This window comes from Silurus meridionalis, chromosome 10, assembly GCF_014805685.1.
Source record: "Silurus meridionalis isolate SWU-2019-XX chromosome 10, ASM1480568v1, whole genome shotgun sequence".
Classification (NCBI taxonomy): Eukaryota; Metazoa; Chordata; class Actinopteri; order Siluriformes; family Siluridae; genus Silurus; species Silurus meridionalis.
In genome coordinates, this window is record NC_060893.1 from 11,210,204 (window position 1) to 11,224,910 (window position 14,707).

General features: G+C 36.0%; 1 protein-coding gene across 2 annotated transcripts; it reads left to right on the top strand.

Annotated features, from left to right (window-relative positions):
- Positions 1-701: 701 nt before the first annotated feature.
- On the top strand, positions 702-12,414 carry bnip2 (BCL2 interacting protein 2). Of its 2 annotated transcripts, XM_046859525.1 has the most exons (11): positions 702-1,600; positions 4,988-5,083; positions 5,328-5,401; positions 5,551-5,718; positions 6,632-6,814; positions 7,115-7,217; positions 7,366-7,497; positions 7,658-7,744; positions 7,840-7,938; positions 9,491-9,526; positions 10,852-12,414. In XM_046859525.1, exons 1-11 carry the CDS (start codon positions 1,287-1,289, stop codon positions 10,895-10,897), a joined length of 1,338 nt encoding a protein of 445 aa, XP_046715481.1. In that variant the 5' UTR covers positions 702-1,286; the 3' UTR covers positions 10,898-12,414. The 2 variants fall into 2 exon arrangements, with proteins under 2 accessions (XP_046715481.1, XP_046715482.1); XM_046859526.1 differs by lacking the exon at positions 9,491-9,526 and having other exon boundaries at positions 704-1,600.
- Positions 12,415-14,707: the final 2,293 nt, after the last annotated feature.

A 14,707-nucleotide genomic window follows, 5' to 3' on the forward strand; every position in this document is an offset into this window, starting at 1 on the left:
CGGTTGCACTGTACATACAGCAAGCTCCAGATTATTAGCACACTTACTATGGTTAGAAGATGGTAAAAAAAAAATTAACATAATCGTTTAACAAATGCGATAATTGTTGCAATGACATTTAATAGATACATTACATTTTTCCTTTGCGTGCTTAGCAGCAGCACTATGTTCAGTGTGAGATTAGGCTAATAACCCACAAACACATAACCTCGTTACCCAAAAGTGTCAATCAATGTGAAGCTAATTATAGGGTTTTGAGCAAAAAAAAGGACAATTTAGCACCAGGGATTGTCACTCTTTCACAGTCTGCTACAGTGGCTTAAGACTACAATTTGCATGAGAAGTTCTGCATCTAAGCACCTATAACTAAACCGTACACCTCAATAATTATAAAACTATAAACAATGGGCATTCAGTGCCACCCAGAAGGGGATGGATTCCCTTTTGTCTCTGGTTCCTATCAAGGTTTCTTCCTCAGACAATCTAGGTTTTTTTTTTTTGTTTGTTTTTGCCCTTGCCACTGTCCTGCTCATAAGGCATAAACTTATAGGCACTAACATAAATTCAAATTTTATATTCTCTTAATCGCTATAAAGCTGCTTTGGTACAAAGTACATTGTGTACACATGGAAATGAAACCGTATTGAAAAGTCTTGGTGTTACATTGAGACTGTGAGTTGCAGCAGAGGGACTTTTGCTGTGGAATAAACGCAGTTGCAGTTTTGTTGTCGAGCTGTAGGGAGACTCGGCGCTCATCATGCGACTGAGAGAGTGTCGGTCCGGCTCTTATTCGGTCCAGCAGTGAATAATGTCTTACAGATAGATCATTATTGTGGAATCTATTGATCGTATGGGTCTCGGGGAGTTCTCTGATCAGGTTGCTGTGACTGTCAGTTCCTGTGTGTCAACAGTAAACCGGAGTTTCGCTGACTAGCTGAAGTGTCGTCAACACTTCTGTTGCAGGAAGGAAGAGTCGGAAAAGAAGCTCAACAAAGCCGGACGCTGGACTTTAATCAAAAACTGCTGGTTTCTCGTAGTAGATAATAGGCACATGTGTCTGCGGTGTGTTTTGAGGAAGCTGGTTATAAATTCGTGTTATGATTAGGTGGAAGGCTGTTAGGCCGAGCTGAAGAATTCCCTGACTGGCTCTGGGAAGCTAGGCTAAGCTAGTTGGTCCCACTGGATTGTTCGGGTCGGGGTGCTGGTGAAGCTTCCACTTCTGCCCTTCCCCAGATCTTCTTCTTTTATTTTTTATTATACACAATTGTCCAGCTTAGACTCGCTCAATGGCTGCTCATGCGAGCGAAAGCGACACGACGCAGTCCGGCCCAGAAAACCCGGTCATTAATGAGAGCAGCGTTGAGTCCGACACACCCAGAATCAGTGCGCCGCTGGAAAACAAGTCCGAACACGGAAGCGATGCAAACACGCTGACTGAGGAAATGACTTCTACAGATAAAAGTGATCAGTCTGAATTATCCATAGCCAGCAAATCAACAGAAAGCACAAACAAGGGCCAGAGTGAGGAGGCAGAGCAGACACACTCCAGCTCTCCGGTGAAGCTCCCGCACACGCGCTCTGCACAGGAGCACAATGGCAGGTAGGACAGAGAGAATGTCTCTCCACATCTCCCCAGCTTCATGTTCCACTTTCATCCTCTCTGTGTACAGCCTTACATTAATAACATGCTTACTGCAAGCATAAACTCTTCACTGTTTAACTGCACTGGATATGGGAATTGTCAGGTGTATTTTTTATATATAGTTTTATCATTATTTGTGTATCCTCTGTTACCTGCTGTCTTCTTTTTCATTCACAAGAACTTTCAATTAAAAGGTAAATGCCACTAGCCAACTCAGCAGAGATTTATTTAATAAACATAACTGCATACAACATTACCTTTGGGTATATCTGGACCATAGTACCACTGCCTAAATCTCTCTTATGATGATGAACAGTGAAGATATTTTGGTTTCTTGTTTATACCACAGTGAAGCAGGGAGGCACTGATCATATCTTGAGCCTCTCAACACATAGGTGAACTTATATATATATATATATATATATATATATATATATATATATATATATATATATACTAGTGTGTATATATAGTATATTCCGAGTGGAAGCCAGTCATCCTTCTTGTTTGTGCTGTATCACAGGGCATTGTAACGTGAAGGAAAGCACATACATTAACTCACAGATGCTGCTTTTGTCAGGACATCATTACTCAGTCACTTAACATTAGGGCAAATCAATTTTAGTTGCTAATCTTTTATTTTACTGTATTTAATGCCTAATACACATAATGCAATATTCACAACAGAAGTATATTTTACAGTTTCCCTGCCCTGACACACCCACTTTAACTAAGGAAGGGCTATTAATCAGATTTTTTAAAGAACGATTAACACTTAAATGTGCAGGACAGGTGCCTGGGACACTGCGCTCTAAAAAGTTAGCAATAAATAATATATTGTGGAAGGAATGTAGTGTATGTAAACAAAACTTTCTAAAAGTGACCATGCTTGGGGGTGGGTGGGAGACTAGGACATACAAATGCAAAACATTCATGCATAATAATTTTATCACATTATGTCTTTAGCAGAGGTATACAAGTGCACAGGTTCTTCATCACCCAGACTGACGAATGCAGCTTTACATGCATGTGCATATTTCTGTGGCATTATTTAATTCTGGGGTGTGCTGTTAACTGAACATCAATAAAGCTGACTAGTTGCAGGGGTATAGCTAGAGGTTTAGGAAATATTTAAGTATTAATGTGCTTATGCATAAGTAACAAAGCTCAGCTCATTATATATACATTTTATGAATGTTATGGTACCAATACTGAAAAAATGTTGTGCTAACATGTTTTGTGCAGCAGTTTTGATGTAAAGATGTTTATAAATGGCACGGAGTCATCGTTTTAATTTCCTCATTTAACTGCCAGGATGTCAAATAAATGTCAATAAAATTTGTTTGATCATTTATTGGCTACCAACTAATATGTTGATAAACTTAACCAAAGGCAAGTAAATCTTTTTCCTATTTCTTTTATTTTACCTGAAGTCCAAAAAGTCTGTCAATATGTTGAGCAATTTTGTGGATCAAAACAGAAAAATCCACAAATGATAAAATAGCTGAGAAGATCCGTAGAGCGTAAAGCGGATCATAGAGCCTTTAAATAAACAAACAAATACAACATTTATATATATGTGTGTGTGTGTGTGTGTATACCTTATATAGGATAAGGGCTGTCAATCGAATAATTATAATAAAAAATTTAATTGTGATTAATCACAACTTAATCACGCATTTTTATCTGTTCTAAATCTACATTAAATACATTTAAAAAAGTTTTTAATACTCTAATGAACATGGGCATGGATATGGATGCTTTATGCAAATCTATGTTCATTATTAGTGAAACTATACTTACCATAGTGCATGAGGACAAAATATTCTTGTAAATCTTTGAAAGTAATTATGGTGTTTTAAATTACATGTCATCAGGACACCAAACGGAACTTTTGCTGTTTCCACACGGACAGTTTTAATTGTCGGATGTGTGCTTCATGCCGATTTTGATGCTTTTGAGACTTGGCGCATGAGTAAAACAAATGTTTAGTGAGAAAAAAACTATTTTTTAGTGGAGTAAAGTAAATACATGTGTGTTGCATTGAAGGTTTAAATTTTGCCTCTTTTATATTGATTTATATTTTGAATAAAAATTGTTACAGAAATTAATTACATGCATTAATAACATTAATTAGATTAGTGCCGTTAAAATGAATTTGTGTTAATGTTATTAAATCGGTTAATTTTGACAGCCTTAATGTGTGTGTGTGTGTGTGTGTGTGTGTGTGTGTGTGTGTGTGTGTGTGTGTGTGTGTGTGTGGTTTTAGTTTAGTTTAGATTTTCTGGACATGCTGTAAATACAGAGCATGGAAGTCAGGATGTGAAGTACATGAGGTTTACTGCAAAAATTATGTAAATCATGTTTTATAAGATAAAATGCTATTTTTTTTATCTCAGTGGGTGTAAATTAGGAAGTCAGATGCAATACCAGGCCTGACAATCATGAACATGCTGATAGTTTGACAAACAAATAGTGGAATTGTTGGTTCATTTGTTGGTTGATACTGAGGTATCAGTAGTGTATGAGTTTAAAAGTGGTCTTGTTGAAGGTTTGTTGGTTAGCTTTATTTGAACTTCTACTAGGAATGACAGTGTGGTAGCGAGCATGGACGGCATGGTAATTAGTTTAGACAGTGAGCCAGTGTTCGTATTCTTCCATCCTCACATCTGAAGCCCACCTCTTAAATGGATAGCTAGTTATATGAATGCTTGTTTTTATTTTACATAATGATCTCTTAGATAAATTCAATGATGCTTTGTCTAAGTCATTTAAAAGGTTTTTTTTACATTAGGATTGTTTATCACAGCATTAAAATTAAAAGAAAAAAATAATTCTAATCATTAGGAATGCTATGATTTTTTTCGCTGTCACTAGTAGATCACACCTCCATTAGAAGTACGGATGACAAAAGTTCTAAAAAATAACCTTCAAATACTCTACTGCCAATGCTTTTATTATCAAATAGAAAAACTTCTATTTATAGAAATCTGCAAGAATGTAGAAATATTTCCCCTGTCCCTCCTTTCATCACTTAAGGTGTAAAAAGTAACTTCCCATTTTCTGTTACACAGCAGTCTTTTTTTAAAAAGCCCTGTGGAAGTTTATATTATTTTTGGTAAGCCCTGTACACTGCTCAACTCCAGAGACAAGTTCAGAATGATTGTAAAATGGTAGAGGTGGAGACGCAGCAGTGAGTCACATTGAGGCTCAGCAAGCCTAGTTTTCTTGCGAGTGTATTACCTGCTAAACCACAGACACTGACTGCAACAAAGGTTGGGGTTTAAAGTAAGCAAGCTGTCTGTTAATGCCAAGATCGCTGCCTCTTTGTTACTCCCTTTTTAGTTTTGAGAGGCAGGAGTCAGCCAGCACTACAGAGGCTCGATTGCGAATGGAAGGAATGGATTTCAAAGAGGAGTGGCAAGATGAGGACTTCCCCAGGTAAATAAATAATAAATGATAAATTATGTGTTTAGATGAAGGTTATATAAATATTATTTTTCCCCTCAAAGGCCAGGACAGTGATTTTTTTTTTAAAGGATTGTTTCACTATATCTGAGGATTTAGAACATTAATGGGTTTACTTTAGGATATACTTAATAGCGGTCAATGTGGATTCTATATGAATATATGTGGACCAGGTATATTAAACCCATTTATTTACTATTTTTCAATACATTTACAGACCACTACCGGAAGAAGGGGAGATCCACCTTGATGAACATCTCTTCACCCACACATCTGGAGAGGAAGATTCCGGTATGGGCCATAAATACACTGCTTTTTTTTTTTTGTTTGTTTGTTTTTTTTTTTGCATTGTGCAAGTGTTGACCATAAAAGTACATTACAAGATTGCAAGTTTATATTAGTATCCTTATTGCTCATCCTCAATCTAAACTTTTCCATAGCTCCACATGGCAAGAACCCAAAAAGAAGACTTTTGGCCCCAGATATCAGTCTGAACCTCGATCGCAGTGATGGCTCTTTGCTTTCTGATGAGCTGGATGAAAGCACAGAGTTAGACCTGGATGGCATGGACACCCCGTCAGATAACAGCAATGAGTTTGAATGGGAAGGTAAGAGTGGGAAAAAATAGCTTGTACTTCTCCTGTTTGATAACTTTTTAGGTCTGCAATATCTCAAGAGTCCCTTTTTTAGTCCTACCGCAAGATAAATACTCCTGCAGCCAGTCTCAAGTGTTATCTCATCAGGAAAGTGAATCCAAAAAAAAACCCCTTACATATTACCTCATGGTTAAATAGTGTTCTTGTTTTGTGTTTCCACTCTGCTGCCATGTTCTTACTATCCTGGATGGATTGTTTCCTCCTAGTGGTTGGGAGTAGGCCTCTGGCCTGCTTTCTGTGGTAAGATTACCTGGGTGACTGTTCATGCTAAATCTATTCCAAGTTGATTTTGCACATTCCTATTATTTGTTGATTCATTATTATTATTTTATTTACACATGCTTGTTGAATGATTTAGCACTCTCAGTGATTTGGAGTCAATTCAGTGTTCCATTGCTGATTTTTTCCATTTTGTTATCAGAATGTATCACTGTTGCATGGTCATAAATCAGTATCTGTAAATTACCTAGTTCATAGTAACAATTATTTTATGAAACGTTCAACAAAACCTGTTATTATAGTTAGCAAAATATTCATACACATGTTTGTTTTTGATAGTTTTGATCAATTGATTGTGTCTCAGACATTGTAAGCAACAGTTGAGACTTAAGACAAATACATGCAGAGTTTAATATATATATATATACACACACACACACACACACACACAACACATATTTATATGTTTATATTTATGCCATTTAGCAGAGGTCCTTATTCAGAGCAACTTACAATTCTCTTTTTTTTTTTTTCTTTCTAATTGGCTTCCCAGGACAGTAATCATCAGTGCTGGAGGAATTTGTATTTTATGTGTCTAAAATGTTTAGAGATGTGTGTCTCTGAATCTTTTAATCCTTACTTTCAGATGATCTCCCAAAACCCAAAAGCACTGACATGCTGCAGAAAGGTGTGGAATCAGTGAATGAATATTCAGCGTATGATGAGCGTGAAGATGGGAGACGGTGGAGGATTTTTCGAATTGGGGAACAGGATCACCGTGTTGATATGAGGGCCATTGAGCCCTACAAAAGGGTCATCAGTCATGGAGGTCAGCAAAAAACCTGCCTCAAAAAATTACTGTTGGGGATAATTGAATTCGATTATCTATTCATTTACTAATTGTCTATAACCCCTTATGCCCTCAGAACTACACTCACCAAACTACTCTATATTAGGAACATAATTCTAATACCTAAGTTAGTTTAGTATAATCCCCTCTGTTGTTTTTTTTCATTGCACCATTCTGAGTAAGATGTATTGGCTTATGTGGCTATAACAGGCTGTTGAAAATTTTTCTGTGGTAAGGATTGTTTGCAGTTACTTTCAGACATGCCTCCCACTTTTATAGGTTACTATGGGGATGGACTGAATGCAATTATTGTCTTTGCGGTTTGCTTCATGCCTGAGAGCAATCAACCAAACTATAGATACATCATGGACAATCTTTTCAAGTGAGTTCACTCTAGTTACTGATAAATCATTTGAATTTAACTGGCTGTTATATTTTATGTGGGTTTTTTTTTTTTTTTTTGCTTAATCAGTATATTTGAAGCATTCTGATAAAAAAGAACCTAAAAATATTTATTCTTTTCTAACCAGGTATGTAATAGGCACTCTGGAGCTGCTGGTGGCTGAAAACTACATGATCGTTTACCTGAATGGTGCAACCTCACGCCGAAAGATGCCCAGTGTGGGCTGGCTGAGGAAGTGCTATCAACAGATAGACCGCAGGTAAGTTTTGATGCTTTTTAAAAAGTTTATATTATTGATCTGCATATTTTTTGTACCTTAACTGGCTGTCCTCACAAATTTAGCAATGTTTGAAATGTGTATTTGATCTATTATGTGTTTTTCTATGCTTTGTTGAGATTTGTCACATTCATGCTTATAGATTAAGGAAGAATCTGAAGTCTTTGATCATTGTCCACCCTTCTTGGTTCATTCGCACACTCCTGACCATCACAAAACCTTTCATAAGGTCAGTCCTAATTCTTTGCCATGTCAGTGTATATTATTTGACACAAAACCGGATTTTCTTAATCAGTCTTTTCAATGTGTCTGTTACTCTTTCAGCTCCAAATTTAGCCAAAAAATAAAGTTTGTCTACAGTTTGGCAGAACTTGCTGAGCTTGTGCCAATGGAATATGTGTCTATACCAGAATGCATCAAGCAGTAAGTGAATTTTATATGAGCTTTTTTCCTTGTTTGCATATATGATTATTGTAATAGTAGATTGTTGTTAGAGAGACGGTGAAATATTTGAATATTACCTGGATCCCTGGACAATTCTTATCCATATGTGCACACATGTCAAGACCTTTCTAGTTAAAAAGTGCTTGCATTAAGCTTTCACTTAGGGTTTCATTATTATTCCTCAATATAGCATATATGCATTAGAAAGACATTTGTCCAGGACCACGGTGCAACTCATAAGAGTACCCAGCGCTATAAAATACATTACTATAAATGTGCGATACAGTACGGTCATGTTTTTTACTGGAAACTTTCATAGGAATATCGATCCTAATTAGGAAAGACCCTATGTCATGAGGAACCCACCCACTTTGGGAATGACAGGAAAGTTGTTCAGGAAATCTTTGTAGTTTATTGTGAGGACTGATGTTATCTTTATGAAACTTAAAAAGGGTGCAGAAATAATACAGCATCAAAGACTAAATTTCCTAGCATTCCTTTTAGTAATTCTTAGGTATACATTTCTCATATACTAGCATGTCCACACATAACCCAGGACTCATTCTGCAAGTGTGATAATGTCTTTCACATTTGAATACTAGGGCAGCTCGTATTCTCAATTGCATTCGTTTTACTGAGTGTTTGAGGCCATGCACTATTATGTATGCAGCTAAAAGCTCAGAACTCTGGTTGAGGCACATCATTTGGACCTTGTCTAAATGCCTCTGTCCAGCAAAGACAACATGACAATCTGTGAATATCATAAGATGCTTATGATATTAGAGCGAGGACAAATGGGAAGACATATTTAGGGGTTGTGGTACTGAACTGAAATCTTGAGTGGAGCCCCACTAAGAGATCAGGTATCCAACATAATCCAGTTAAGGTTTCTGCCTTGGCAGTTAGGAGGGGTGAAATACAAGTAAGACTTTTACTTTTCTCCTTTTACATGTCAAATAAATGTCTATGTAAAAAAAAAAAAAAAGCAATAAAAAAAAGATGAAAAGCCATGAGCTGAAAGAGATCATTTCCTCAGTCAGTGTTTGTGATGCACTTTGATGATAAAGGGCTCATGTCTATATTTTTAATTACTCCATCAAGCAAACCCTTTTGCCCAAGTTACGGCAGTTTTCTGACTAATGAAAGAATCCTATGGTATAAGGGCAAATAACTGTCAGCAAGTATAACTGAGTCATGTAACAGGAAAGTATAGAGTGAAAAGGATGTACCTCAGCCTTGTTCACAGTGGGGAGCGTTCTTTCTCTGTGGTGTGGTAAATACAGAAGCTATTTGTTTACGGGTTTATGCAGGAAAACGCAACCAAATATTTAAAACCATCTACACTCACTGTTGAATTCTTTTGTAATTTTATTACAACGCTGTAATAGTTTTAACAAGAATTCTGTCTGCATCCAAGAGCTTTGAAGCACGTCTCTTTTTGACAGTAGAGTGTATGGTTGTCTGCTGTTGGCTGTTTAAACCTTCAAAAGCTCTCTTCTACCTTAACCCTTCTCCCTGCCCTTCTTCTAAGGTTTGATGAAGAAAAAAATAGGAAAACACATAAAAGGTATCTGTATAATTCACACTAGGGCTTCTGCCAGGTCTCCATTATTACCTGCATTGCACAAACTAACCCTTACTGTTTTGAGGAACACCATTAAAAATAACCACGCATGTGACGTTTGCTGCTGGATGAAAAACTGCTGTCATGTCCAGTCACTGCATGCTTCGTTTATGATGGATGATTTACAGATTTTTAAGTAATGCTGCTTCTAATACTAGCACTTTGTCCCTTTAAGCTAAATTACTGATAGGTCCATATTTAAATTCACCGAATCTTGGAAAACATTGTCACAGAATTCCTTAGAGGGAATAATGGAAGCCTCTAATGTCTACAGTGCTTGATTTGTTTTATAACCCTTACAAATATATATCACCTTGTCCAACCTTTCTCGAAATAAAAGATACAGATTTGGATGATGTTTATATCCACAATGTAACGTGTAGACTGAATGGTACGTACAACAACAAACAATTGTATGAAAAGGTGATGGATTACAGGACTTTAGTCACAAATAGTGCCAGTTGGTCTTCTGCCACATGAGGTATTTTTCTGAAATGCATGCTTCACAGCAGGTTTGCATGCCTCACCTTTTACCAAGCCCTGTGCGGCAAGCTATAGACGTGTAGTTTGTGCAGACATTCCAGTTCAACTTGTATTGCAATAGGTTGTCCTTTTGGATAACCTGAATCCTTTTGGCTGAATTCAGGTGTGGTATCTTTAATCACAGTCATGCAAAGAGCTCTGAAAATGTTCAGTGTTTCAGAAGTCTTTTTGTCTGAGCAGATCCTGTAAATGTAATGAATTAGACCCTTTTCATGTGCTTTGAGTTAAAGATGTGACAATCAACAAACTTTTTAAAACCATGGAATATCGCATACATAGAATTCGCATACGCGTACAGATGACGTAGAATTTTTGTTTCATTCCACGTCAAATGAGGTCTCCATTGCACAATATCGTACACATGAAAAGGGTTCATGCAACAAATCTGTGTCTAATTATCCGATATTTACACCTGATCCTTACTTCTCTGCTTGTTTGTTCTGCTTTGTTCAACTTGAATTCCAAAAAATACCCCGTGATCAAAAAACTAACATTCACTTTTATATGGCTTTCTGTCTTATTTCTTAAAAAAAAATAAGAAATGCTTTAACATTATAAATCTGACCGCTGTAACTGTTGCTGTTTGGCCATTTTGAAACTTGTACCTAATTTATATGGTATAAGATGACTTTATTTATTTGTATTATTTTTTTTGCTTAAAGCCTGAAAGTTGTTATTGTTAATCTGCCCTGCTCTCATTGTAACTTCACCCTTTTCTTCCCTAGGATTGACCAAGAAATGCATGGCAAAGCGGAGAGAGGCACAGAGTGAGGATGAAGAGGAAATAAGAGGTGGAGGAAAATAAATTGTCGGTTTTTGTATGTCTCTCTGTTGGAAAAACTAAATTTGTGCCTTCCAAAACTCCATTGCCTGTTACATGGTTGGACTTTTATCCTTTATTGTATTAGTGTGCCAAACACAATTTAAAATCTCAATGCTGTGCTTTAAGTATTTTTTATAATCCTACATGTATGAATTTGGAGTCAGTTGTCATTTTTGTCAGTAATTCCTGTTGCTTCTCCTTGTTGTTCAAGACACATGGTTTTCAAGTTAGGTGATGCACGTTCTGCGTTACATTTAAAATATATTTATATTCAAATGGTGATAAAGGAGAAAAGATTAATATATATTTTTTTTGCTTTGGACAGTCCTTTATGGTGTTATTTTGACTTGTTGAAATCTTACATCATACTTGTTACTGGTTATTGGTGGAAATCAAAGATGTTGTATTTAGGAGTATTGTTCATTGCCTCTTAGGAATGATCCTGAATAAATGGGTCACTTTAAAAGTTTACTTTTATAGTCACAGCTTGTGTTGATCTCTGTAGCATACAATTTGGGGTGTGTTTTTCCTGTCTGTTATGTTCTTCCAAGTAAAGCTTCCACAATTCAATACAAAAACAAAAAGTCTTTTTCTTTGCCAATATGACTGTAAGTACCTGTTATGACTTTACACAGTGGTTAATGTAGAACATTATATGTTGCAGGTCTTTATAAACTTTATTACATTTGGAAATTGTTTTACATTCTATTTCATAAAGACACCTGATAACCACTAAGTTTTACCAAGTAATGATGCACTCAGTTTTTGAGTCCCAAAAAAATGGACATGATGTCACAGCTTGGCAGTTTTCTCTAATGTGAACTGTATAAATTTTAGTGCTTTTCAATTCTCACATGTTTTGACTCTCCTGTTGATTCAGTTTAATGATTTTAAAGATCCAGCAAAGCATTTTATAAAAGCTAGATTTTTGGGTGGATGGATTATTAATTTATTTTACTGCAGTCTGTCAAAAATCAAGTCATTGTCAAGATATCTGAACAGTTTTAACCCTAAATAATTAAAGTAGCACTTTGCTAAATCATCCAGTCAGTTTTAGATTAAACAAGTTCATGCAGTTTGTATTGAAAGTGCTAATATTAAAGATCATTCTCTCACTGTGTGAAACCTTTTTTATTTTATTTTTTTTGTTTTTTAAAGCTATGAATTTTGGCCAGCTTCTGTAGCATTGCCTCAAATACTACACATTTTGACTTAGATGTTTGTATTTCCTCCCTGTGCCTTACACTAACTGCACGTAATTAAAATATTTCTCCATGATGTAATGAACTGTCTTGTACCATGTTGCTGCATCATTGCTCTACTAAAGCAGCATGTGATCAATGCAAATTGAATAGTTCTCTGTTAAACAGACCAATGAATGTACCACCTGTTTGCTGATATCTTGATATTCTGTTATATGATTGAAAGCAAAATAATACCAATAAACAAGTACCATTGCATCGTGCAAGTTTTGCCAATTAAACCAAAAGGAAGCTTTTTACAAATCAACAGGCAACCCTGGCAGCAACAAATGTGCTTTGGGCATATCTCTCTCTCTCTCTCTCTCTCTCTCTCTCTCTCTCTCTCTCCTCCCCCCCGATACACACTAAGGGGCACTTTATCATATCCATATTCGACCTACCAGCCTGGTAGAATATGCAAAAGAATGCTGTGTGTATTGGCATTTAATATAGTATTAAACCTATATTTTGGCATATTAATTTCTTTATTCGGTGCAGTTCTTACTTTGGGTAGACATCTTAGTTATATATATTTTTTTCTTTCATGTTAGTCAACAATATTGTTTGTTCAAAGTTTGTGTGCTGGTGCTCAGACCTACAAACTTTGTAATAGTAGTAGCTTAAAAATAAGTAACTTGTATCAATGACTAATTTTCATGAATACATTTCACTTATTCTACAATTTTACACTTTGACCAATAGAGGGCGACTGAGTGTTTTGAACACATACAGGATGTATACCAGAAAAGCACCGATTAGGTTCTGCGGGCCAAAGTTGACTCGTGGTGACCTTCGATTTGCTATGCCATATATAGGAAGAGGGAATTGGCAAGACGTGAAATTGGGGGGATAATTCCAACCCTACCACCAGCCCTAACTAGCTTCATGTCTCTCATTAAAGGTCACTCAATTTCTGTATAAGGCATTTAACTATACAATTAATTGAATTGATTTTCATTGTAGTATGTCAGTCATCTGAAATAGTACGAGAAAAGCAATAAAAGTGCATCAGTTAACCAGATCACAGTAATGATTTTTATTTTTTTAATTTTTTTTAAATATTATGAAATCCTAAATGAGATAAAGCATGGCAACTTTAATTTTAATATCATGTTCGGTATGATGCAACACATTTTTGGTCCACAGCCCTCAATCAAGTTAGATTTTTTTATTTTAGTATATAATTCAATAATTTAAGTTAAATTTATGCAGTCATCGAGTCAGCCAGTCAGGTGAGGTGGCAGCATCACAGTGCCTCAAATCATGCAATTTACATCAATCACCAGAATGAAGAAAAAGTGTAATGTCTGTGACTTAAATCTTGACATGGTTGCTGATGTCAGATGGGCTGGTCTAAGTATTCCGGATTCTACTGATCTCCTTGGAGTTTCACACACAGAAGTATCTAGAGTTTACACAGAAGGCTGTTCAGAAACAAACACAAACTGATTGAGTGAAAGTTCAGTGGGTGGAAACACCCTGATTAACAGGGTGTTTTCTTCTGTCTACTTTGAGGTATTCAATTCCCAAGATGGCCTCAGATTCCTGTTCTCGGATGAAAGGAGTGAAACCTGATGTGGATTTCTGCTGCTCTGCCTCAAAAGTCATTTTTGTTTGCTTGTTTGTTTATTTGTTTGAGCAGCAAACAGCTATGACACACTGTACACCAGTCCTTCATATGGTGGTTTCAGTATAAACAAATGAAATAAATCTATCAGTAGTCTTCACTTACTTTTCTTGTTTGAGAAAAAATAGTCTTTTTGTTATCTTCAACTATAGAAAAGGGCAGAGCATACACAAGTACTTTTATATATTTTCAAAATTTGTAGCACCAAATAAATACCAAGCTACAGATGAGTTCATACCTTCAAAAGCACACCTTCTGGTCAAGATTGATATTTAGCTCAAAAGCTCAAAACATGTCAGCTTACTGTATCTACCTGGCTCAAGTCACGGTTCAGTTGTAAAGGCGACGTAAAGCTTCAGAAGCTTTCTTAAGCTCTTAATGCTTTAAGTGCACACTAGTGAATACAAGTAGTAAATAAAATCACCTGTAAGGTACAATGCTAGAGGTCAGTAATAAAATATCTGATACAAGCAATCAATCATCAAATAGAGGAATTGTATTATGGAAGTTTATTTTTTGTTTCCTAGAAAATAGCCAAAAGCTTATATAATGCATAGTTAATGTCATTTTTATTCAAATCCATTTTATATGTATACCACTTTAACAATAGATATTATTCCAATGCAGCTTTACAGATGAAATATATTATGAATACAAATGTTTAATTTATAAATAAGTCCATGTAAGTTTATCTCCAATGAACCAAGCCTCATTCACATGGAATTGTATAGCGCACTGGTAGAGGCTCCACATATTCTAAGAATAATATGCCAATGATAAATGCTGTGCCAAGACAACTAAAATGACCTTTTCTGCTCCTTGTCATTAGAAATAAAAAGGTTGAGCATTGACCTGGCATTTTGGTACTAATCTCTTCTCAAACCACTTTT